At 36.3% G+C, this 24,425-nt stretch overlaps 1 protein-coding gene and 1 long non-coding RNA gene across 2 annotated transcripts; both read left to right on the top strand.

The window, feature by feature from the left end:
* Positions 1 to 3,111: 3,111 nt before the first annotated feature.
* Positions 3,112 to 4,971, top strand: LOC130010257 (glutathione peroxidase-like). Its single transcript, XM_050536464.2, has 3 exons — positions 3,112 to 3,429; positions 3,754 to 3,897; positions 4,322 to 4,971. The coding sequence occupies exons 1-3, from the start codon at positions 3,127 to 3,129 to the stop codon at positions 4,592 to 4,594; spliced, it is 720 nt and encodes a 239-aa protein (XP_050392421.2). The 5' UTR covers positions 3,112 to 3,126; the 3' UTR covers positions 4,595 to 4,971.
* Positions 4,972 to 12,800: 7,829 nt separating this feature from the next.
* On the top strand, positions 12,801 to 24,425 carry LOC126810752 (uncharacterized). Its single transcript, XR_007675288.2, has 4 exons — positions 12,801 to 12,910; positions 13,709 to 13,736; positions 22,188 to 22,711; positions 24,278 to 24,425. It is a non-coding gene; the product is annotated as an uncharacterized LOC126810752 (long non-coding RNA).

Below are 24,425 nucleotides of genomic sequence, written 5' to 3'. Positions count from 1 at the left end.
GGCTCCTTTAAAAGAACCAAGTCATAGTATGTGAATGCAATCAAGTGTGCACATGGAATGGTCGCTTACCATGGCTGCTTTTGAAGGCAAGATCATAAAAACGCAGAATTATTTTTTTTAAAAAAACCCAGGATTTCAAGAGTCATTAGCGCCTTGGAGATCTTGGTCGATGACTAAAAAATTAGTTGGGTTGATATCGTGCCTGTTCAAGTTAAATTGTATGCAAATGTTGACAAAATAATATTTCAACTTAATATCTTGAAAATAGAGCTTAGTAACTTGAAATGTCAACGCAATATCGTAGAATTTGAACTAAGTGTTATAAAACTTCAACTTTGTATCTATTGTATTATTTATCTTTCATATCTAGTAACATTCTAGATATTTATAATTACAACCTCCTTAAATAAAGTCAGTCACCTGACATTGAAGGTTCTCGACGTAGACAAAACACCAGAAAGTATACTGACATTTTACCTTATCAACATTACTTAGACCATAATTATCATCAAAACATTTTATTCACATATTTTAAATGCATTCGTCAGGTTTTAGAGGGAGCGGGCGAAGTTAAATGCGTGGCGTTTCGGCAAAATGTATTAATGTTTCACATACAAACGCTTTCAATAAAAGCCTTGTTTACAGAGAACGGGGAGGTCTACGGTCGAAACCGGGAGATTGATAAACTGGAAAATATACACCGGGTCCAACTAATCACCGACAAATGGATGAATATGGATGAATTGACTGATACGTAGATTTTTATTTTGTTCCCCGTCTTTACCCATAGAAGACTTGGTCCTCTCTTCCGAGCTGTAGATGGATGGTCTCGCCTTTTCTTGTCCTACTGTGGCTCGGTTAGTAAGGAAATAAAAAGAAATTGGGTTTAACGTCCTGGAATTGTGGTTCAAAGCTCCGTTAACTTTTAACGACTCGTTAACATGGAGTTAACGGATCATTAACTTTAATGGAGAGAAAGTCTGTTGCTAGAAGCCCCGTTAACTTTAACATGGCGTTAACTTGCCGTTATATTTAACGGAGGTGTTGGTTATCTGTTTAACGATGGCATTAGTCGGCTGTCAGTCGAGGTATACCCTTAGTAAAAGGTCATAGATTACCAGTGTAATTTTCTGTAGAACATTCTAGAGGGCTGGGCGATGGGGGGGGGGGGGGGCTATTCCATTTTCTATAAGATGAAATGCTATAATATTCTACAAAATTTGGGGGGCGTGTAGGAAATAATGGCCTCAAATATGCTACAGTTTCTGTAGTGTAAATCCCATGATTTTCCCTGCAGATTTATGCTAAAGTATTCTATAGTTTTTTTTATAATGTTTTCTGCAGTAAATTCTACAGTTATATTTTTGTGAACAGACTGCACAGTTGTCCCACTGTCTTCAGTTTCTTGTTAATACTAACTTCTATGAAGTTGTTATACATGTACATTGAGTTTAAAAATTTACAATTCAGCCAATGAACAAGCAGTCTTCTCCTGGACTAACTTTTATTTTCCGTTAGCTAAAGGATAATGAAATTGACTTTTAGCAAAAGAAATTTAACGGACCGTTAACAAACGACACGTTAGCAAGATAACAACCCGTAGAGTTTTAACGGATCGTTAAAATTTCTTAGTTTTGAGCAGCCGGTCCCTGTTGTTCTGCAGCGACTGGGCTAATGAAGACGACGGTTATTAAGGTGCTGGCTCACTAACAAGGAGATCTGGGGTTCAACCCTAATGTGGGCCGTGAAAGGTCCCCGAGATTTCCAAACATGGTTTTTATTTGACGGTGGTGCAGGACAGAAGATTGGCAAGGAAGAGTAGCTATTCATTCGATGGGACGAAATGCCGAGGTCTCGTATACACGCTGGCGTCCACACAGAATAACCCTTTGACAGTTTGAAATCGAAATAAGAGTTGACCGCAGTACCGGTGTCTGGGCATAATTTTCCTCATAGCACACTTCATGACATATGCACGCCTTCATTAATTATCCTGGTTGATGCAGAGAAGTGGACTGTTAAACCCATTTAATGTCTTGACCTTTGGATTCCACTCTTAATACCTAACGTGTAATGATATAAAGAGGGGATTACCTAGGGATTTCTGGTTTGAGATACGAACTGGCCATCTATTCTGAAACAAGAAATGTTGATGAATACCTGTAATTTGCTTTTACCCCAAGCAATGGATTAATAAATTCTTGTTTATTTTCACGATAAACGTTTTGTTGATTCTTTATTCTGGTTGTAAAATGGCGAAGAGACTACTTATATATGTGAACAACAACTTCTACAATCGACGTTGATCGCATCATCCAATTTGCCATTGACATTTAGGATCTTGGTAATATCTTGTAGAGCCATCGCCTGTGTCGTTGACGAGTGTGGATGATCAAGCTGTTTATTTTTATATGGTACAGTTAGTTCCTTGAGGCCATAATGCTTTTATTATTCTCCAAATCGTTGGCCTATTCAACACATAAAAAGTCTTCTTGAAAATCATAAATTTACTGAATAAGTTACTCTTCAAGCGTCAACTGGGACAGACTTATTTTGCATTTCCTTTCAACATTACTCACAGCCGGGAGAGTTAATATTTTCATCTGCCCGCGTCATTGCTTGCAATAGGAAGAAGTAATGTTTACATCTCCACACGGCATTGGGAGAATGCTTATTTGCATCTCCACACGGCATTGCTCTTAACTGGTCAGAGTTAACGTTTTCACCTCGATTCACCATTGATCTCACCTGGGAAAAGTTCAATTTTCATCTTCAGCTAACAGTGTCATTAAATTTTTCGAGTGACTTTGTTGCGTTCCTACATTGTTTTTTTTGTACTTTATTCAGCAAATTGGGTTGTACTTTTATTGTCTCCTTGACCACTTTGAATAGATGATGACATGGCATAATTGAATATCATGTGATAAAGGATTTATAGTATCTTTAAGTAAACAAATAGATGCGTTTATCTCAGATTAATTACACCAGTATCAAACATTAGACTAAATAAACCTAAACCACGAGGCTCGTAAATATAAACAACATTTTTATACTCGTGATACGTGAAGGCGACATATAAAAGAAGGCAGAAGTTGTGTCTTTTGCAGTAGCACAACTGTGGTTAAGATGAATACGGTCGTGTCCGCTCTCCTGTTGGCCGTTGTTGGTCTACAGGGAAGCAGAGGTGCTTCATTTAATTGTAACCAGCCTCCTACGTCCAGTGAGAATATATACTCATATACGCTACCAGATATTATGAATATTAAGAACATCAGCCTATCTAACTACAGTGGAAAGGTGGTCTTGGTAGTCAACGTGGCTACCTACTGAGGTTTAGCCCCCCATTACTTTGGTCTGAATGCACTACAGACCATGTACGGGGCCCAGGGATTTAGTGTTTTGGGATTTCCTTGCAATCAGTTTGATTTGGTAAGTACGTTTTTGTACTTTCCCATATTTAATCCAAATTATCATTAGAATATGCTCAATTGCAGAATCTTACTAAATTGTTATTTTATTCAATTCTTACAACACTTCAGTTTTCATCAATACACGTGACACCTCAAGATACTGTTCTTACTGAGCTTATTTTTGTTTTTATATCCAGTTAGAACCAGGAAATAACGGCACTGAGATCAAGATACTGTCATTACTAAGCTTATTTTTGTTTTTATATCCAGTTAGAACCAGGAAATAACGGCACTGAGATCAAGATACTGTTCTTACTGAGCTTATTTTTGTTTTTATATCCAGTTAGAACCAGGAAATAACGGCACTGAGATCTTAAATGGAATCAAATATGTGAGACCAGGGGGAGGTTTTGTTCCTAATTTTCAGATGTTTACAAAGATAGAAGTTAATGGTGCCAACGAAGAACCATTATATACTTATCTTAAGGTAGATATTGTTCTTTTATAGTCTAAAACATCAATATTAATTATATATCTATCTTCGCCTACTGTGGCCTTCTGGACTTCTGCTTCTGAATAAAAATCCTTCTTATAAACTACATTAATGGTTCCTATCAAATTTGATACGGTCAAAAGCCTTCGAGTACAACTTGTCAGATCTTCGTGTAGTGTAGGCCGTCAAAAGTGTTAAAAAAAACGAAACGAAATATAGATCTGTATTTAAATCAGATTGCTTAGTAACTTAACCCAACCTATCCATAGGCTTTTGTCTTTGAATGTGTCTTCTAAGAATCTTAATATAAAAGAAAAGATCAAAATAAAAAAAAAATTATACAAAAATATATACACTATTGTCTAATCTATACTAAAATCTTACTAAATATAATAACCATTTATTTTTTTTTTTTTAGAAATACTGTCCACAGACATCCAACACCTTCCAATCTGATCTATACTATGCTCCATTACGTGTTGGTGATGTCAACTGGAACTATGAAACATTCCTTATCAATAGACAAGGCGTGGTCATGAAACGTTATGACCCAGACACCAATCCTTTAGATCTTAAATCAGATATAGAGAATATGTTGAAGACGAAAGCGTCGCCTTCTAAAAAAGTGGAAAAGAAAAGGAGGTTGCAGCAGAACAGAATTGAAAAAAATATCATTGAAATAATATATTAGATATAGTCGCTTGAAACATTGTGTTAAATTTCTTTGTGGTAACTATAATTCCCTTATGACGCCTCTTCGGGTATGTTTAAGGATATCAATATAGAGTACGCTCAGAAGTTTCTATGGTTACCAGACAGTATGATAGAGACTGCTAAAACAGAATAATCTGGTGGCAGTTTCTTGATGAGAATCTTGGGTAAAAAGTTTTAGTGCAATTTGGCTTTTTATCTGTCGGGAGGAGTCTGGATGACCTTGAAATGGAAGAGATGAACCCTCGTTGATTTTATGATCTTAAAACTATTTGTTGTATGTGCTTTGGGGGGAATTATGGTAACTGCAAATTTACGATACACAAATGTAGTAATAGAAAATAAACTGTGTTATTATTTCAATTTTTTTCACTGCAGGTTTTATATTCTGTTCAAATAATGTTATGTATCAATTTGGCCAGTATGAGACGAAATATTACACATTTCTGTGCACTTATGTCAAAATGCCAGCTAATGCATCTTAATACATACCATAGCGTACTCATTTCATAACGACTTATTGGTTCGTGGCAAACTATTAAACATAGTCTATTGAGCTAAATCTGCGTATTGCAGGTCTTTCTGTAGACCTTAAATGTTATATAAACTATTAATTAGACATTTAATAAAATGACAAGGCCATAATGAACTCTCGATGCCATCTGAGGGGTCAAACGGCCGTTGATGACTAACCGTAAAAATGGATAATCGAGACTTTATTATCGTAACAACGGTAACTATGACAATCGAGGCTACAATGTTATTAAAATGAGGATTTCTCGGCTCATAGTCATAGTGAAGTAGGTTTCCCTTTACATTATCTTTTTTTAAAAACAATTATAGCGAGAACTGTCAGCTCTTTATCTAATCTTCCATAATGCCGCTTTAACATTGAAATTGACTAATAGATTCGTATAAAAAGGGAACCTAATGACTAAAACGATATTACAAAATGATTGCAGTTGTCGAACTTTATGGTTTTATATTGAAAATATGATAAATGGCAAATTCCCTGGGCTGATAGTCCGATCCTTAATGTAAATCCGTCGTTTTATCGGGTAGAAATCGTGGAATAAGCTTTATTTTGAAGGTTTCGATGTTTAATGACAAAAAAAAAAAACAATGTTGACATTTATTCTGGGTAGGTATTCGTGGTATGGGAGGTCATTGTCTGAGGGTAGCCATTTTCGATAATATTCCAACTTATTTATTTATATATTCCACCTATTTATAATGTTGTCGATATATCAACTGTGATTTGGCACTGTATTAGTATTCACAGGGGTCATGACTATGTTTCAGATTTTTTTCCATCATTTCATGAAGATATTTCCAGAGTAGTGTTTGGTATCAATATATATTGCTGCCACATGTGGCGGAAAAATCGAACGATTTGCTGATTTTGTTTAAGTAGTTGTCTTTGGTGTCAATATATATGTTTTCGGTGGCGCAGATTCGATTTCTGCCATATACAACTGCGTAAAATGATCAATGACCAATTTAGCATATTAGCAAGTCAACGTGGTAGTCAACGTGGCTACCTACTGAGGTTTAGCCCCCCATTACTTTGGTCTGAATGCACTACAGACCATGTACGGCAAGTCGGCAGAACGTTGTCTAAACGTATTATTATCATATATTTACGTGTTGTTGTTATTTACGTGTTTCTGCATCCAATTCTACTACGTAGGCTATTAGCTTGTAGCACATTCCTAAAAGCCGGTACCGTGTCGGGGCCATTTGGTATATTATCTAACAATGAAAATTAATGATTCGAGATGACCACTGAGCTGATATGGAATTTCCTGGGAAATAAAAGGCTATTCACTAGGTCTCCTGGCATGAAGAGAGCGTAACGGCAGCGTGGAGCTTGCGCCGCATTGACACTAGCCCATTATGCTCCTGCCACGACCACACCAAGCGCTTTCTACGCCCAACGCGCTCAAGATCTTTATACACTTATGTTCAAGCTCTGGCTACGCGCACCCTGTTCGCACCATGCTCTCGCTTTTAGCAGTCAGACTGGGATACGTTCTCTCCACACTCCCTACTAAGCGTAACCCGCTTTTTGGGCGCACCGATAGTGACTGCGCCATGCTCACTCCGTCCTCATTCACATTCAAAGCAGAGAACAACCAAACGTCAAGCAACCAAGAAACATTTTTAGTTTCTTGATGTTTCCTCTTAGGATGCTAGACTGGAATTGATGGACGAGGCTCAGCACCTTCCCTATATATGCAAAACGTAAGAGCGAAGCGAGCATGTTGCTAGGAGCTTCGTTCCTGTCTGGTGGCAACGTGGTAAAAGGTATTTGGGGCGTGACTGTAAATGAAATACTTGTTAAGAAGCCCTCGTGACATAGATTATGGTATCAACTGATTTCCAAGCTGAATGTGGAACGAGCATGTGGAATGCTGTTGCGTTGGAAACATAAAGTATGTCAACACTTAAACAACGAAGTAGACGGCTACTTTTACATCACTGCCACCAGTTCTTTCAATGGTGGTGGCAGTGATGTCATAGATGAATGGTTACGTCGTCTTTTAATTGGTGATATTGCTTGTTTGCAACAGCATTTCTTTGAACGACTCCTTCCACACGCAGCTTTATGTCAGTTGATAATATAATCTATGCCACGAAGTTTTTTTTTATAGCAAGTGTTATTTTTTCATTTGCAGTCCTTGTATGCCGCTACATTTCTGTCCTACTTTTTAATTTATTAATTATCTTTTCAAAATTTGTAAATCTCACATTTTTAACCATCCTTAATTTTGTATTTATAACTGACAAACAACATAAACTGAAAGTCTCAACGGCGCCAAGTCTTAAAATCAGACTAATCGACCAAGTAAATGCACCTTTTCCCTCGAAAATCGATATTAGCTCAATGGTCAACTCGGAAGAGGATTTTTCATCGTTGGATAATATACCTTATGGGTAAAACACGGCATACCATCACTTCACGTAGTTGTTAATGGCAGAAATCGAATCTGCATCCAGAAAACATATTGACACCAAAGACGACTACTTAATCAAAATTAGCACATCGTCCCATTTTCCCGCTATAAATGGCAGCTTTATTAGAAATATGCTAAATATGTGAACATGTAAACGGCAGAAATGGAATCTGCGACACGAAAACAGATATATTTACACCAACGACGACTACTTAATCAATATCAGAACACCGTCCCATTTTCCTGCCAATAATGGCCACCATCTTGGAAATATGCAAAATAAATGAACATGTGATCATTTAACGCAGTTTTAACTGGGAGAAATGGAATCTGTGCCCCTGAAAAGATATATATTGACACCAGAGACGATCACTTAATCAATATCAGCATATCGTCCCATTTTCCCGCCAAAAATGTCCACCATCTTGGAAACATGCAAAATTGGTCTACATGTGATCATTTTACACAGCTGTAACTGGCAGAAATTGAATCTGTGCCCCTGAAAACATATGTATTGACACCAAACACTACTACTTAATCGAAATAAGCACATCGTCCTATTTTCCCACCAAAAATGTCCGCCATCTTGGAAATATTTTCATGAAGTGATCGAAAAGAATCTGAAATATTGTCACGACCCCTGCCAACATTATTACATTGCCAAATCACAGTTTATATGTCGATAACATTATAAATAAGGTAAAAAATAAAAATAAATTAAGTTGAAACATTATCGCAAAATGGCTACCCTCAAATAATGGCCTCTCATACTATGAAGACCTACTTAGAAAAAAAAGTCAACATTGGTTTTTTATCATTAAACATTAAAACCTTCAAAATAAAGCTTATTCCTCGATTTTTACCCGAAAAGCCGACGGATGGGAATTATGTAACAAACCCAATCGGACTATGACGATCCAACACTGTATCAGATTCTAGACAACCAAAGACTCCCTTCAACGAAATGGGGGGGGGGGGGGAGGGGGGGACGTTGTTTAAGCCAAGACAAAATTTTGTGAACAATCTAAATTTCCAAAAATCATTTAACAAACCTATTGGATCAACCCAATTCATTACTTCAGAGGTTTAGCTCCTTTAAAACAGCGTTTGGCTTTTTTTTCACCTTGTCTTAGAATTCTGACAACATATACATTATCGACTATTTATACATTTTCTATTAGTTAAACCATACTACACAGGTAACTGCCTCATTGCAATATGTCGGACTATAGATCCCCCGAAGTCAATTGTCAAGACAATACCCTAGTATTGATTGCTATGACAAAGTCTGTCATGGCAGGCAATCGGGTTTTATTGTGTGACGCCAGGTTAACTCGGAATAAAGGAAATCGTCAGTGGAACAACAGAACAAATCGATGATTAGATGAAACAGTGTAAGAATAACAACTTCACATTTACTGCGTCATTCTGATATTTTCTCTCTCCTCGGTCATATATAAAGCGGATTAGTTTGACAACAAACAATACCATCTATTATTTCTAATCTTGATAGAACGATATTAAACTAAAGTAAGACCAGGTAATCATAACAACCCCTTTTAGCCGCCGGCCACAGATAAAAAAAAAGTATAAGCTAATTACAGCGCGAAATATTTTTCTTTTCGCACCTTGACAAAACAGTTTGGCACGCAAGTACAATGATTAATGGCTTGTATTTAAAAGTCCACAGAATATGTGCCAATTAAACCGTTTGTTATAAGTACACGCTGGCAATATAATTAAACGTAAATACAACTACTAATTAAGATATTAATGCTATTCAGCATTATTGTATGGATATACCGGTTTTGTAATAAACAAATATATAGTGATATTTCTTAAAGACATTAATTGTATTTTAATACAATTTCGTGTTTAAAAAAATCATGAATAAAATTTAAAACTATCAAATATTATACATTAAAAATATCTCTGAATTTAGGCAATTTGAGGTATCGATGTGTGTTCTCACTACCATTTTAATTATTTAAAAGTCAAGACCTTCTGATTGAAAAAGAAATAAATAAAAGCCGTGGCTTAGATGTCTACATTTACAATAACTTTTAGGGTTTGTTTTATCCCTAATGGCTATAGCACACAGATAAACTCAGTTCACAACTCATTTGTACCTAAATCAAATATGATTGAGTGGGTTTGTTTGTTTTTTTTTTTAAATTCCCTCTAGAAAATATTTCTATGTAGTTTTATTTAATAGATATACTTAAATAATAGTGTTCGGCACGAATATTCGAATATTCGAATATTCGCTCGTCGAATATAATATTCGAATATTCGCTCGTCGAATATAATATTCGAATATTCGAATAGCAATTACCATATTCGAATATTTTCGAATATCTATTATTTATTCTATTTGCTCTCAAATTTTATTAAAGGCGACTTCCCTTGCCACATTTACATTCAAAGCTTACTTAGATTACCTTACCGCAGCTTGTAAGGGTGCTACCCCTACATAGATCTACCGTCTTCAGAGACAGTTATTCTGTATGTAGCATGTTACCTACTTTGGTTAGCCAGTTAGTTCCGCGATGGAGTTGGCTGTCTTGACCATAGAGGTGTATATATTGACAATATATATACCTCAATGGTCTTGACTAATATCACATCAAGGCTAATTTTTGGGACCACTTGAAGTTGAAACATGGCTACGTAGCTCCAGATACTTCCCCTGCACGGGACGCGGGATCAGGCAAGATTCCGCCAATTAAACAGTTCTACACACAGGTCTTCAGGCAACAGCAAGTAAGATTCAGCGCAGCAAAAAAAATCACTGATCAAGTTTGAGAAACTGATCAAGTTTGTAGCCAAGCATTATCAGCCCCTCTCTCTCTTATTCACAATGACCATTTTCGGGAATTGGTAGAAGCCCCGAATCCATCACACAATTTGCCGTCAAGTAAAACATTAAAAAAAAGAATGGAAGAAATCTATGATGCCGTTCGTTCCGACGAACGTCAAATCAGGAATGACCCAAGTCAGAAGATAGCCGCTGTAACCACAGATGTATGGACATCAGATGAACAAAATGAGTCTTGCATTAATTTAACCGCTCATTTTGTATCACCAGATTGGGAGATGGTGGCTAAGACTCTGGAAGTGAAATCATGTCCAGGTTCACATACCTCGGATAAACTAAAAGAGCACCTGACGGAGATGGCAGATGACTGGAGTGTAGTTGAGGTCCGCGTCTATTTGTTGCGATGCCATGGACGACCGAGGTCTTGTGTACAGATTGGCAGTTTACGTAAAAGATACACTGGCAATTGCTAAAATATAATCTTGTGTATTGTTCACATGTCACCAGAAATTTCACGTATTTCATAATTAATTAGAAATTATAATAAATTGAATATAAACCACTTTAAATATATTTATATTAAGATTTGAAAAATATTCGAATAGTATTCGAATACTATTCGAATACAAATTTCAAGACACGTCGAATATTCGAATAGTATTCTTGTTCGAATATCCGAACACTATTAAATAACAATAAATTTCAAGTTTAATACTAGAGTGTCGTTACTCTGAAATTCTATTGTGGCACTGTTATACTTATTTTTTGTCTTTGTAAAAATCAATGGGTTGTTAATTGTTTTAAGCAATCAATATTTTTGCATTAGGATTACAACGATACAATACACAATTTATTAATAATACAATGGTTGTTATTTTTCATTCTATCATTCTATCACTATCTCTGAAAATGGATATGGAAATATGAGACGTGCCTACAAAATTCTATTCAATATATTTTGTAATAACAGGATTTCCCGTAGACTTAATAAAACATTTATTTAATAAGACTCATAAAAGATAAAGAGATTTTTAAGACAGCAATTGTTCTCATTTATGCAACGTCGCCTAAACAGCAAATGCGTCGGAATAAATTTATTAAATCGGCCTTTTTACCTGAATCATATTTAACTTTCGATCGTGTGTTTCTATAGTATTTTGATTTTGTACAGAGTATACTATATTAGTGAGTGCCGGGGGGGGGGGGGGGCGCACCACACACAAACAATTACACAAGTCAAACCTACGGACAGGACACAATATACAAACATCTGTCGATCGTTAACCGTTTTTCTTATTGTTAAAACGTTGTTTTGTTTGGGTTTTTTTTTTAAAAATAACTTCCAAAGGTTGTTATTTGATTAATTATGGGAAGAACTGGATTGATCAAAAGAAACGTCACAAAGCGACCTAATTGTATAAAGTGGAGATAATGCTGATGTAGAGATTCGGGATTTCCATCTTTTTTATTCCCTCAATTATCATAAATTTCCTTTCGACTAGGGAGTCTTCGTTCTTATAACAAAACCACACGTATACTTGAATTTGAACAAGTTTAACTGTTGAAAAGCAACACCCAAGGTATATAATTCGATGGATTCACGAAATCAAGGGATTATAGCCATCTTTGCTGTGCAAAAGTTTTGCCCTGTATCAATTAATGTAATAGTTATACCTAATAATATTTCAGTATTATTAGAACTGACGACAATAATTACACATATTTCAGTACTATAAGAACTGACAACAATAATTACACATGTGATTAAAATCCCAAATAATGTAGAAATCATTGATTCAGAACAATTCATGTTAAATAATATTAATTATTTTTTTAGAGATCGATACTTTATAGTTCTGTATAATGTTTCTTTAATGCTTTTATCGGTCTAAGGTCTTTTATGACAAAAGTATTGATAAAGCCTATTCAATACTGAAACATAACAAGAAAGCGGCGGAAATCAGTATTCAGAAAGTAGAACCAAGCCAATATTACCTTGGTGATTCCCTTCAATAAGAAATGAGTATTGAAATGTGATATTATTCTTGTTTATAATAGACCTTAATAATTCTAAATAAAATGAAGAAATGATTGATCCCATCTCGCCTTTAAATATAGTTTAAAGACATAAATATTTGTAGAGGGCGAAATCAATGAAAAGTTCTTCACTTTTATGTTAAGTAATATTTTATAAACAATAAAACGCTTTTTGTGTTAGATAAAATCGTTTGACATTAATGTTATGGTCCGATGAAGAATATCGGTGAGAAATTATATCAATATGTTAAACAAAAGGTAAAACGCGTCCTTAAACAATAGTTTAGATCGTCATGCGTCAACCTGACATTGCCATGGGACACGGGACTCATCCAATCAGCGGTAACTTTGTATAAACAGCACCAGACCCCCATGGAATTGGTAATTTCAGTGAAACAGAAGTCAGTGCCGAGACCGTGGAAGATACAACCTAGATAATGCACTGATGGATTTTAATATATTTCAACCGGTATTTCTACTAATAGTAAGTACTTATTATCCTAATTTATAAAACTATACTATCTTATATCTTTAACTTCTTTGGTTAGAAATAAGTTTTTAAGTCGCGGTGACTTTCACAATGTTTTCTCTAATTTTACCAGTTGTTTTTTGAAATATGCAATAAATCTTGATGAAACATATGAGATGCGTTTTCGACTAATGTGGATCATTCCTTAAGAACTTGAACGCAATATAAACTACATGAATTATATTTATAAATGATTAATCTATACATGTATATAAATATATGTAGATCAGTACAATATAATCTAAAATCGCGATTAAGAATAAATACATGAAAAATAGATTAAAATTTGAAATAGTAATAATGATTACTTCAATGGGATGTGGTTAACACGGATATTTTTTAGTTCTGTTATGCTCCTCACATGCCAGTAGACCCAGACATGTATATCAAGTAAGACATTGATTACTATCAAAAGAAAGGATTTTGCAATTCTGCATGCTTTGATTGGCTAAAAGCTATTAAAATATAGCTTTTTAGCCAATCAAGGCATGCAGAATTACAAAAGAAAGTTTAATTTAATTTGAACTCGAGAAGGAATTGTATACAAATAGAATTTATATACCAAACGAAATAAAAATCAAGAAGTCACTGTGGAAATTTTATTGTTTATATAGCCGTGTCTTATTTTTTTTAAAACAAAAATTCCTGGCTTATATATTTACTGAATGCATTATTAATTATATATCATGACCCTGGACTAATCTGAATTGAATAAAACATTAAATCTATATTTCTTTTCTACTCTCTTTGCAGGTAGCCATTTTAACAGTTGTAAAATCAGGTAAGATTAGTTCATCTTTTATAATTTGGAAGATAATTTTGTTTAATGGACATTTCAAGAAAACTATACCACCGCTTCATGTGTATAGTTTTACTCCATATTTATGATAAAATAAGACCCGCCATGTATTGACAATTTAAAGACACAATAACATATTGTACACATTGTATCCTACAAGTAAAAACAATATGAAAAATGTTAATGTTAAACAATTATTAGTATTTTATTTCTCTGAGAAACGGGGGATCACGTGGCTAAGTGGCTAAGACGCTGTCTCGCTAGCCTGGAGGTCACGTGTTCGATCCCTGCATTGGCCGAGAAAGTTCATCCAGATTTTCCGGCGTGTTTTCCCCTTGTCAGTGATGCAGGATGGAGGGCCTGACAAGGACAGCTGTCTAGTCGTTCGGATGGGACGAAAAACCGAGGTCCCGCGTACACACACCCTACGTCTTGAATCAATGGCCGTTGTCGTTAACGTGCTACCATTAGTTAACACAAGACCTCGATTTCAAACGACTATACGTTTTCCATTGGCAAGTCTTCTGCGTCTCGCACCACTGACAAGGGAAAGCTTGGCTGAATAATCATGAGGAAATTTCTCGACCTAAACTTGGATCGGACACGTGACCTACTGATTAGTGAACTGATCCAGCACTACAGAAGTAAAGTCTGTGCTTTAAAATTAGTTTAAGGAGATTCAAAGACTTTCCTTTTAAAGATACATTCCTCGGAAGTATTTAAACGGTTGTTATTTCCAATGAAAATATAGTAATTTTGGTATATATATGAAAAGTAGAGACACCCAACCTTACTAGAAAAATAATGGATTCCCTAAAAAAAACAAAAAAAACCCCAAAAAACATGAGGCGCCCACAGAACAAAAATGTAAGGGGGTCGCTAACTGACAGTCTGTATCCTCGAGTGAGGGGCATCTCTTATGTGATGATCTAATGGCTACCGGTTGTGAGAACATTGAGAGAATTAAACGTCCAGTAGACTAAACGGCGGAAAAGAAGTTGCCAGAGGATAATCCAACGCTTCGATATTTATGGTAAATGGACAGCGACTATCTATTTCACAGCTTCTTTAACTCTGTGCAAGATGTCTGAGCTTTACGTGCATGCGCAGTATAGGTCTACGCGTGACACCACAGCATACGGCATCGATAACACGTTTAAATCAGATGTATGACAAACTGGTCCGGGCAGAACTTGTGCCTTTTACTCATTTTACGTATTCGTGTAGTAGTTTGTTTATGTACCCATTCACAATAAGAAGGAAATATTTTTATTCAGATAACCGACGCCTTTATTTCTTTTTCTTACTAATTTAAAAAAATATTTTAGAATTTAATTTGCAGAAGAAAAAAAATGATAATTTTGATAGCTAATTAACTCGCCCGATGTCGTCCTTCTCAGTGATGGTATATAGCGGCCAAGCGAATATTTACTGCTGATCAGTTTGGGACAGCGACTAACGACAAATGCTAGCCGTAAATGAATTGTTCCCCATTCAAGTCGCATGGCAAACAGGATTGCTTATAATAGATTGGGATACTTTCCTTCCGATTATAAGGGATTCGCAGAAAACTATTCTTAAATAAATTAGTTTGAATATGTTTTCAGTCCAAATATATCATCAAATCACACAAATTGTACGCAGGAAGGCATCTTTAAGTGTCTCTTTTGAAAGCTGAGTTTTATAGCTGATCTTTAAGTTTTAATATATTATTTGATGTATATTAGCTTTTCTATATTTGTAATGGCAATTGAATACAAATCGATGGAATACCGTCATTAAACAGCTTTCATTTAATATCAGTTTTCAAAATACGAACTGTGTTGATAGAATAATGATTAGGACTGTATAGTATTACTGTATCTAAAGGCCGAGGTCATTTCAGAAAACTTTCGAATTCCGTATAATTCTAGCAAATAAAAATATCAAAACATGCGTGTTGGAAACATCTTATCCATTCGAAATACACACGCGAATAGTAATCATGATGACGTTACTGAAGACGTACGAAGACATTATTTCTCATTGACTGTTTCTGACGTCAGCAACGTCAAAAGAATTTTAATGTCAGAAATCAGTGCTAAATGTTGGCTCGAAAACAAGTTAACTTGATTTTTTTATTAATACATAAGAGATCGATGAAGCTGGATATAACATTGATCTCAAGTTTGTCAACATAATTTCAAAATATAGATCTACTACCGTGTAAGCTAAATACGGTATTTAGTCAAACAACGCAATATGTGCCCCTTAATGTGTTGGGGCCCGGGACATTTGTCCTACTTTGACCCACTCTCATCATTTCGCCATAGATGCGATAATGGTAAGAACTACAAGATCTCTCGTTAATACTAAAAGGTATACATTCGCAGAAAAATGAGACCAAGTGAAAGTTAACCCGTACGCTGTGACTGAAAAGATGGACCTTGTTTTCGCAGAGATTTGTATCGCTGACAATTTATGCTGGTTCTCCTGTATCCATTAACTCAAACATCCAGTTTTATAGGATTCGCGGAAATACCATCCGCGATACTGTCATGTAGATAGAATTCTAATATTTCAGACCAGAATCTGGAATAACACCAACAGAGCATTGTCTGGGAACATAACTTGGTCTACATCTGGTACACACTTTACAGCTACTAATGCGATAATACTTTAAGCTATTATAAGCAGTCGTTTTTCCCTGTTAGTTTCGTGAAATATTTGGGAAAAAGGACATTTTTTTTCCGGAAGCACCGCCGAAACATATTCTTACTGTTTAGTTGTGAATGTTCTTGCAGTACTGATGGTGAAGTAAAGGGTATTAATCTCATATTTCACCAGTCCTGAAGAATTTACATTGGCTCCCCATTTGATCCAGATACCAATAGGCCTACACAAGTCAGTCTACGGCATAGTCGCCGCACAGTACCCCAGTAGAGTAGGTAGACAATATCCAGCACACCCAATGGTGACAAACGGTTCAAGATGTCTGCAGCCGAATTGTGGAATGACTTTCCTCTGGCGATAAAACAAATCGGGGACACCATCGGTTTCAAATCCAAACTAAACAATTGGCGCATTTGAGTAGGGATCCAGAAGAAGAAGCGCTATATACATTTATTATTATAACTCGGCGCAATAACAAAACATGCCAGAAATTCGATTTAATCTTGCTCGTTTTGAAGCATAGACAGTGGTAACATGTGTAAGAATCTGGGGGTAGCAACGAAGTGACTGCTATAGTGGCGGTAGCAACGAAGTGACTGCTATAGTGGTTTGACCCCCTTACATGCTTCAGAGAGAGAGAAATGGGGTTTAACGTCCACTCGACACAAACTAGGTCATTTCGGGACTAACATATGGTTTAATTTAATTACATAATTCGCATGCGCGTAGGGTTCTTTAGCAGTGGGAGGAAACCGGAGGACCCGGAGAAAACCCACGAGGTTGGACAGGCGACCCTACTCCTTGCCACGTACAACCGGGGATTCGAAACCACGCCAGTCGACTCCATGACAGACTTTATGATACAGCGCGCGCACGCTTACCATTTAGTATCATTGAATTTTATTGATTATCTGAAAGCACCGCGAAACATAAAATATTTAAGTTATTGACATACTTGTACGAACAGTTGTATTAAATGCGGTAACAATATAGCGCCAGGGGCATGGTCCCATGATTTTTCATAAACGAGCAAGATCCCGTCCGTGCCCCCCAAAAAACAATATTTATATGCGGGTGAGGGATAGGGGCGTCGGGGTAATATTGGGCTGTGTGGAACATGCTAGAGTCGATTTGTAGCCTATTGTAGCATATCTGACCCACGGTATATATGATTATAATTATAGTGTTTAAAACTGCACTGAAACCGCGTGATTTTTTCTCATTTGCGAGGGGGCACAAAAACTCAAAACCATGACGCAAAACTCGTGATTGCGTCCCTCTCACTTAGCCTCTGTATAGCGCAGACTAACATTTAACAATAAACCCAATAGCATACCTCAGTATTTTTCTAGAGGATTTCTATTTAGGGTTTGTTAAGGTTGTTTTTTTTGTTGGTTGGGAGGTGAGGAGGGGTCTTCATTAAAATCTGGAATTTAGCGAGTTCTGTAAATAAAATAAATACCACTAAATTTTAAAGTAACGATAGGTCATTTGTAGTTTTCGCTTCGATATCAAATGTCTCACGGCTTAAACAAAATACCAACGTTTGTCTATGTCTCTTTTTTCTAGCACTTTTCCGCGTGTAATCGGGGGAAAAGGCATGAGTTATAAAATGTTTTGATTCCAGTTTTCACATGGAACCTATTTTATATCAGTCGAGAATCGGGTTATCATGTTGCTTCACTTTATGAAAATCTCTGCTAGAAAGCTAATCAACAAACTAACAAATTATTATTAGTATAAATCTTTGAATTGGTGTTTTAATGCCTATCTTTGTACTTTTTTACGTATTAATCTTAGGTCTACTTTTCATTCATTCTACGTTTTGTGTATGGGTGACCATTGGCCTTCGCAGTTTTTACCAAATCATTTTCTTTGTAATCTGCATGACTTATTCTATTCCAGGTGTAACCAATGTCTTTCATCACACTAGCTATCATTCCAATCGATGTACCCTTTCGGTCTGCCAGCTTTCTGACTTCCGGGTTACTTTCATCTGGTCTCAGAACATGTCCAACATATCTCCACCCAGTTCAGACTGACACTTCTACGTTACTAACACGATCTGCCCAGCTCACACCTAGTATCATTCTGAAACATCTATACGTTCAAACATTTTCGTCCTACTTTCCATCTCTCTATTGCTTTTTCCAAGTCTCTGTCGTATACAGAAGCCACCGTGGCTCAGTGAGTGAGACGTCTTCATTAGCCCAGTCGGTATAGAACTACAGGACGTTAAAACCCATTTCATTTCATTTCATTTATGTCGTATAAATGCTGGGTTTTCGTTGCTTTTGTGGATTTTGATTTCCGTTTCATTAGCTATATCTCTTGACCTCTAGAAGTTTCCAAGATTTCTTGCTTTCCCGATTCTGATGTTTATTTCTTTCGTGATGCCACCACTACTACTATTACTGAAACCTCTTTCCAAATACCAGAACGTGTCCACTTGTCTTGTTCTCCATCCAGTATAATCGTCTTTTTTTTACAATGTATCGAGCCAGGGTGTTCCAGCACTGGCTCATTAACCAGAAGGTGCCGCGTTCGTCTCCGGTGTTGGCCGAGTAAGTACCTCGAACTTCCAGCATGGTTCCCCCTTTACTTGCCAGTATGTCGTTGGGATGGAACAAAAAACAAACGAGGTCCTTTGTACACGTTGGCGTGAAAGTAAAGCGGCTTATATAATATACTAGGAAATAGACGGAGTAGGTAATTTATTAGATTTTATCTGAAAATCATTAAATGGAATTCCAAATGATTCCACGCTTTTCATAAAGGATAAAACATTGCTTTTAATTATAACATAATATCACACGATACATTGCTATAGAAATCATACTGTTATAACAAATATTTGAAAACTGTGTTTTCATTCATACGGCGCCGTTCATATTTAATAGCACTTCTGGATAGCACACAAAACCATAATAAGGGAATGATAATATTAAGATAATTGCCTCTGACTTGTGTAATCAATTTTATTAAACGTCAATTAATCCGTCTCTTAACTACAGTGGACCAAGTTACACGGTACACAAATAGACTGGTTTTAAACAAAGGGGATTTACTTGTTCAGATTCGATCGTAAATTTGTTATTGATGTAAGCGGGGTTTTTTACCTGTTGGTACCATAGAAACGAGGTAAACAATGGCACGAATTGTGAATACATGCAATCAATGGAAGAAAGCACTATTCAATCTTTTCAAGAGCCCCTGATGTCCGGATCTAAACAAGCTCGCTTCTCGTGTAAATATCTCTTCATGATTTTTCCCGAGCTGATTTTAGAAATCAATAGAAAACCTTTTTAATCTCAAGAAAAGATCCGGGAAGTTTCCACGACCAGAACACAATCAATATACGTTTATATCGTGTAACACCTGATCTATTGTCTCGATGTTTTCCTTTTGTATTATTCATTTATATTGACAATCAACTCCGCACTTAAACATAGTATGCGCGGAGCTTTCACTAAATTAAACAATCAGTTGAAGATAATCGTTCAGAAACGATGGTGCCTTTCTTTGAAGCCACGTATATTTAAAACGTTTAACTCAAAAGCGTCATAAATTCAAATTTGACAGTAAAAATAATAATATTTGGTTATCACATATACAAACAGATCCTTTCTTGGTGAAAATTTTCAAAAATGTGTCAATTTCACTGAGAATAAGACAAACAGAAAATACTGTTCATTCTTTTGAAAGACATTTGGTTGGCTGGCTAATTAAGGTTAAAGGCAATATTGTGCTTTCTTCACGGGCCCGGAACATTTCTTCTTAATATGCCTTTCAGGGAATGAAAGTAACATCTAGTTTTGCATTGATCAACATTTAATCATTAGACCTTAAATGAAACATTCTGTACGCAACATTTTTGAGTTCCAGGCAAAAGCGTTTTATAGCTGAGGCGCCAGCCTCCTTGCAAAAAAAAATCAAAGAAGTTTAAAAAATAAAACAGGAGAAAAATGCTAAAACCGATGAGAAAAATGAAAATGTGCCCTGGTTAGGGAGGGCCCTAAAGGCAGACAAGAGGGTCCCGCATCTGACAAAAGGGCCCCTCTGGTCAAAGGAAAGGGCCCCTGAGTCCGAGTCAATCGTTTTCTATACACTGATACTGGAGGATATGTCAGAATGCACCAAAATGTTTTCTATTTTGCAAAATTTCTCGACCTCCGGTGGCCGGTGGCAGAGACCCCCCCCCCACGAAAGAGGGCCCTCAAAATAGTATAGCCTCCGCCATGATAAATCTTAAAACGCCCCTGGTTTCAGGTAACGACAATGCAGAATTTCAATTTCAAGAATCAAGATTCATAAAAAAAAATGTCTGTTAGATGTCTTGATTTGGCAAATACTGACAAAGAATGAAGAAAGATCATGGTTCTGGATCAGCCTCCACTTTCAAAGATCAAATTGTGCTTTAAAGTGATCAAAGCATTTTGGTTCTGGCAATGCAACAATGATTTTACTAGCTATCGTTGGTATTGGAATGGAAGCCATTTTAACCGTGACATGACGACAGACAAGTATGCCCCCCCTGTGAGTGTCTTACTTAGTAGACAAATATAACAGCAGACGATATGAAATTGAATAGGCCATTTATTATTAATAAAATAACAATAATGTAACAAAAATAGACTAGAACACAAAATACCACATTGGGAATGATTATTATGAATTTCAATACTGATTAGCTAAATATATATTTTGTTAATAAAGATGGGGTACAGTATACACCGCCAAAGATTGTGAACACCACGGGAGGTGAAACTGACTAGGCCTTCCGAGACTTAAACAATCCAGCCCCATCACGACACTAATTGGACAAGTGGTGAATTTATGCTGGGCTATATAGCCTACTGCATTGTAAAAAGATGCAAACAATCCAAAATTGGGAATTAAAAATGATTCGGTGTCAAAAACATTTATAGTCTATGATCAATTCAAATATTTTCTCTCTTTGCTATGCGATATTAAAATATTGTGTTCTATTAAATTCCATCCAAGACAGTTAGGAAAATATAATTTATAGGCCTACTTGTAGATCCAGTATCATATGTTAGTCACTAGGTTTGATTGTCAGTGGCTAACTGCATGCGCGGGTACTACGAATAAAAGTATGAATAATCCATTTATTAATCTGTTTCTATGAAACGTGCAAATTTGATCTTCTCGTCGGTTAGGGTGATGCGGGAAAGGGGATTGAATGTTATATTCGGAACCAGACATCATCCACAAATCACTACAGACACCCCCGTTTATTAACAAATTTCTCGGCGTTGAGACCCCTACCCCCTTTACCTAATATCCCGCGTCCACAACTAAGTATGTAAGTAAATTTATAGCATAAAAACGCCAACGAGGACCAGCATACAATTACAAAAATTACATTACAATACAACAAATATACATGTAACAAATAAACGAACATTAATACAATACAACAAATATACATGTAACAAATAACGAACAACTAAAAATGCTATAATTATGTATCCAAAATGTGTGCGTTTGTCCTACCTCAATTCTAACAAAATTATGCATATCTGTAGTTATTTTGTGCACCCCGATATCTTTGGTTTACCATTATAACTATACTTCTATGGGTAGTATATTAAAATAAAGCATCAGTCAATCACAAACACTTACCTGTGTTGTTGAATATTGGTAAAGGCAAAAGGGGTAACGAATATTTAAACACAAATTGGCCCTAATCACCTTTAATAACTACAACCCTTTAACGTGAATTGTTAACTCACATGAGTTTATTTTAAATCTTTTCAGCTGAATTTAGAGGATGCTACGAAGAAAACAAAAGACGCCGAACAATGAACGTAAACCCAGGAGACTTTGATCCTAATAACCTCACACCGGGTTTATGTGCGTCTAAATGTGGTCTATTTGGCTATGTGTATGCTGGTGTGACTGGTGGTAATTTCTGTTTCTGCTCTAATCAGGAACCACCACCTGGAAATCGTAAACCGAGTGAATGTACCATGCCATGTACGGGTAATGCTGCAGAAAAGTGTGGAGACTTAGATCATGTGAGCGTTTACCAATCTTCACAGCCAATTGTTGGACTTCAAGTCGAACCGAACCCACCATTAGCTGGATTCGTTAAGACAGGCGACACAGTAACCTTTGATGTTAGTGTTGTTAGTGCTTTGGGGGCTTATTATCAGTTTAGTTATGATGACGGGGCAGAGAGAACACCCAAGAATGAAACTCAAATGTATACACATAGCTTTAACGTACCTGGTGTATATAGCGTCAAGGTGTATGGTTCTGATTTGAATGACACCATTCCGGTAAGTTTAATTAGTTTTTATGATCTATTAAAGGCAGAACAAGCCAGGCGTCTTCAGATAATAATGTATATAATAATTAAAATTTATATCAGAGGTTAAAATGAAATGAAATGGGTTTTTTGTCCTACTGTTCTGCTCTGGCCTTCTCTTATATTGAATTCCAACTGCAAAGGGTTCCTTTATCTGCACCCTAATGTGTACACAGGACCTTGTTTTTTTGGCCCATCCAAACAACTATACATTGTTTCTTGCCAGGCCACCCATCCTGCACCACTGACAAGGGGTAACCATACCAGGAAATCTCTTTCTGGGTCAACACAGGGATCGAACACAGGACTTTCATGTTAGCGAACCAATGTCTTAATAACTGATCCACCGTGTCTGCCCAGAGGTGAAAAATATAAGTTGGTGTTGTTATGTAATGAAGAGACCTTTATGAATGGGCAGGTGTATATGAAAAGACCTTTATGAATGGGTTGGTGTGTATGAAAAAACATTTATATATGGGCTAGTGTATATAAAACAACATTCATATATGGGCTGGTGTGTATGAAAATGAAACGACCTTATGGGCTGATGTGTATGAAAAGATAGCACAATAAAGATTGTTGTGAATGAAATCAATGTAAAGTTAAAATAGAAAATGATTGGTGTGAAATCAGCAAAAACCAATAACCTTACGATGTCCATAACAAAAGTTAGAATTGATAGATTTGAACACTTTTTGGGCACAACAAGAAAGGCATCTAGTTGTTTGGATGGGATAAAAAATCATTGGCAGCATCTTATAAGATGTCCTGACAGTTGAAAATTAAGTTGACTGTACACAGTTGTTCATGCAAAATGACCTAATTGCCCAAACCATCTTCATTAGTTCGGTTAGTGTGGGGAATTGAGAAATTAAACCCCATTTCATTGTATTTCACCATCCTGTCATTGTGTTGATACCTTGTAACTATTTATTGAAGTGCACGTTTTTGGTTCTGATAAACAAGAACCTTTTAGATTTTAGCAATTTTCTTTTTTTATATATATGATGCCTTGATATGCAAATAACATAATTAAATCAACCTGTCCATAATATGATATGATATAATGCATTGGCCGTTAAATTTGTAATAAACAACAACAACTGCGCGCTTTTGTGATTTTCAATCAGTGCTGAATTTAGAGAGGTCCTAGTCTATTGCATTTATGAGGCCCCTCCCAATTTCCCACCCTTATGACTAGAGGATGATGGCAGATGTTTAAGACAACAGCAAAACGGCTTATGACAGGGTCAAAAACAGTATACAGCTTGGCTGGAGGCCTCCTAGATCTGGAGGCCTTAGGCTTCGGGCCTGCCAAGTCGTAGGTAAATCTGGCATGTGTTCAGTACAAAGAATGTCTTAACTTCTTGTAAAAGTTAATAGCAAAAGGTAGCAGCGGTGTTGTGTTCAAAGCTGGGTATGCTTACCCATTCTAGAACAACTGATACCACTTTCCAATTCATATGTATTGAATAGATGGATGTTGGTAGAATGGCTGTGTTGCTTTTATAAAGGAGACATGTTTTTTGTGTTACAGGAAGGTCAAGCTGTAACCACAGTAGCTGTGAAAGATGAAGTTGGAACTGTGTTTGTAGATTGTCCTGATATGTGTGCTACATATGAATACTGTTTGTGTGAAGCGAAGACATATCAGGGTAGTGAGATGCAATTAACTGATACTGTGG

This window comes from Patella vulgata, chromosome 2, assembly GCF_932274485.2.
Source record: "Patella vulgata chromosome 2, xgPatVulg1.2, whole genome shotgun sequence".
Classification (NCBI taxonomy): Eukaryota; Metazoa; Mollusca; class Gastropoda; family Patellidae; genus Patella; species Patella vulgata.
Note: the sequence above shows the minus strand (reverse complement) of the source record. Positions and strands in the feature narration are given on the sequence as shown.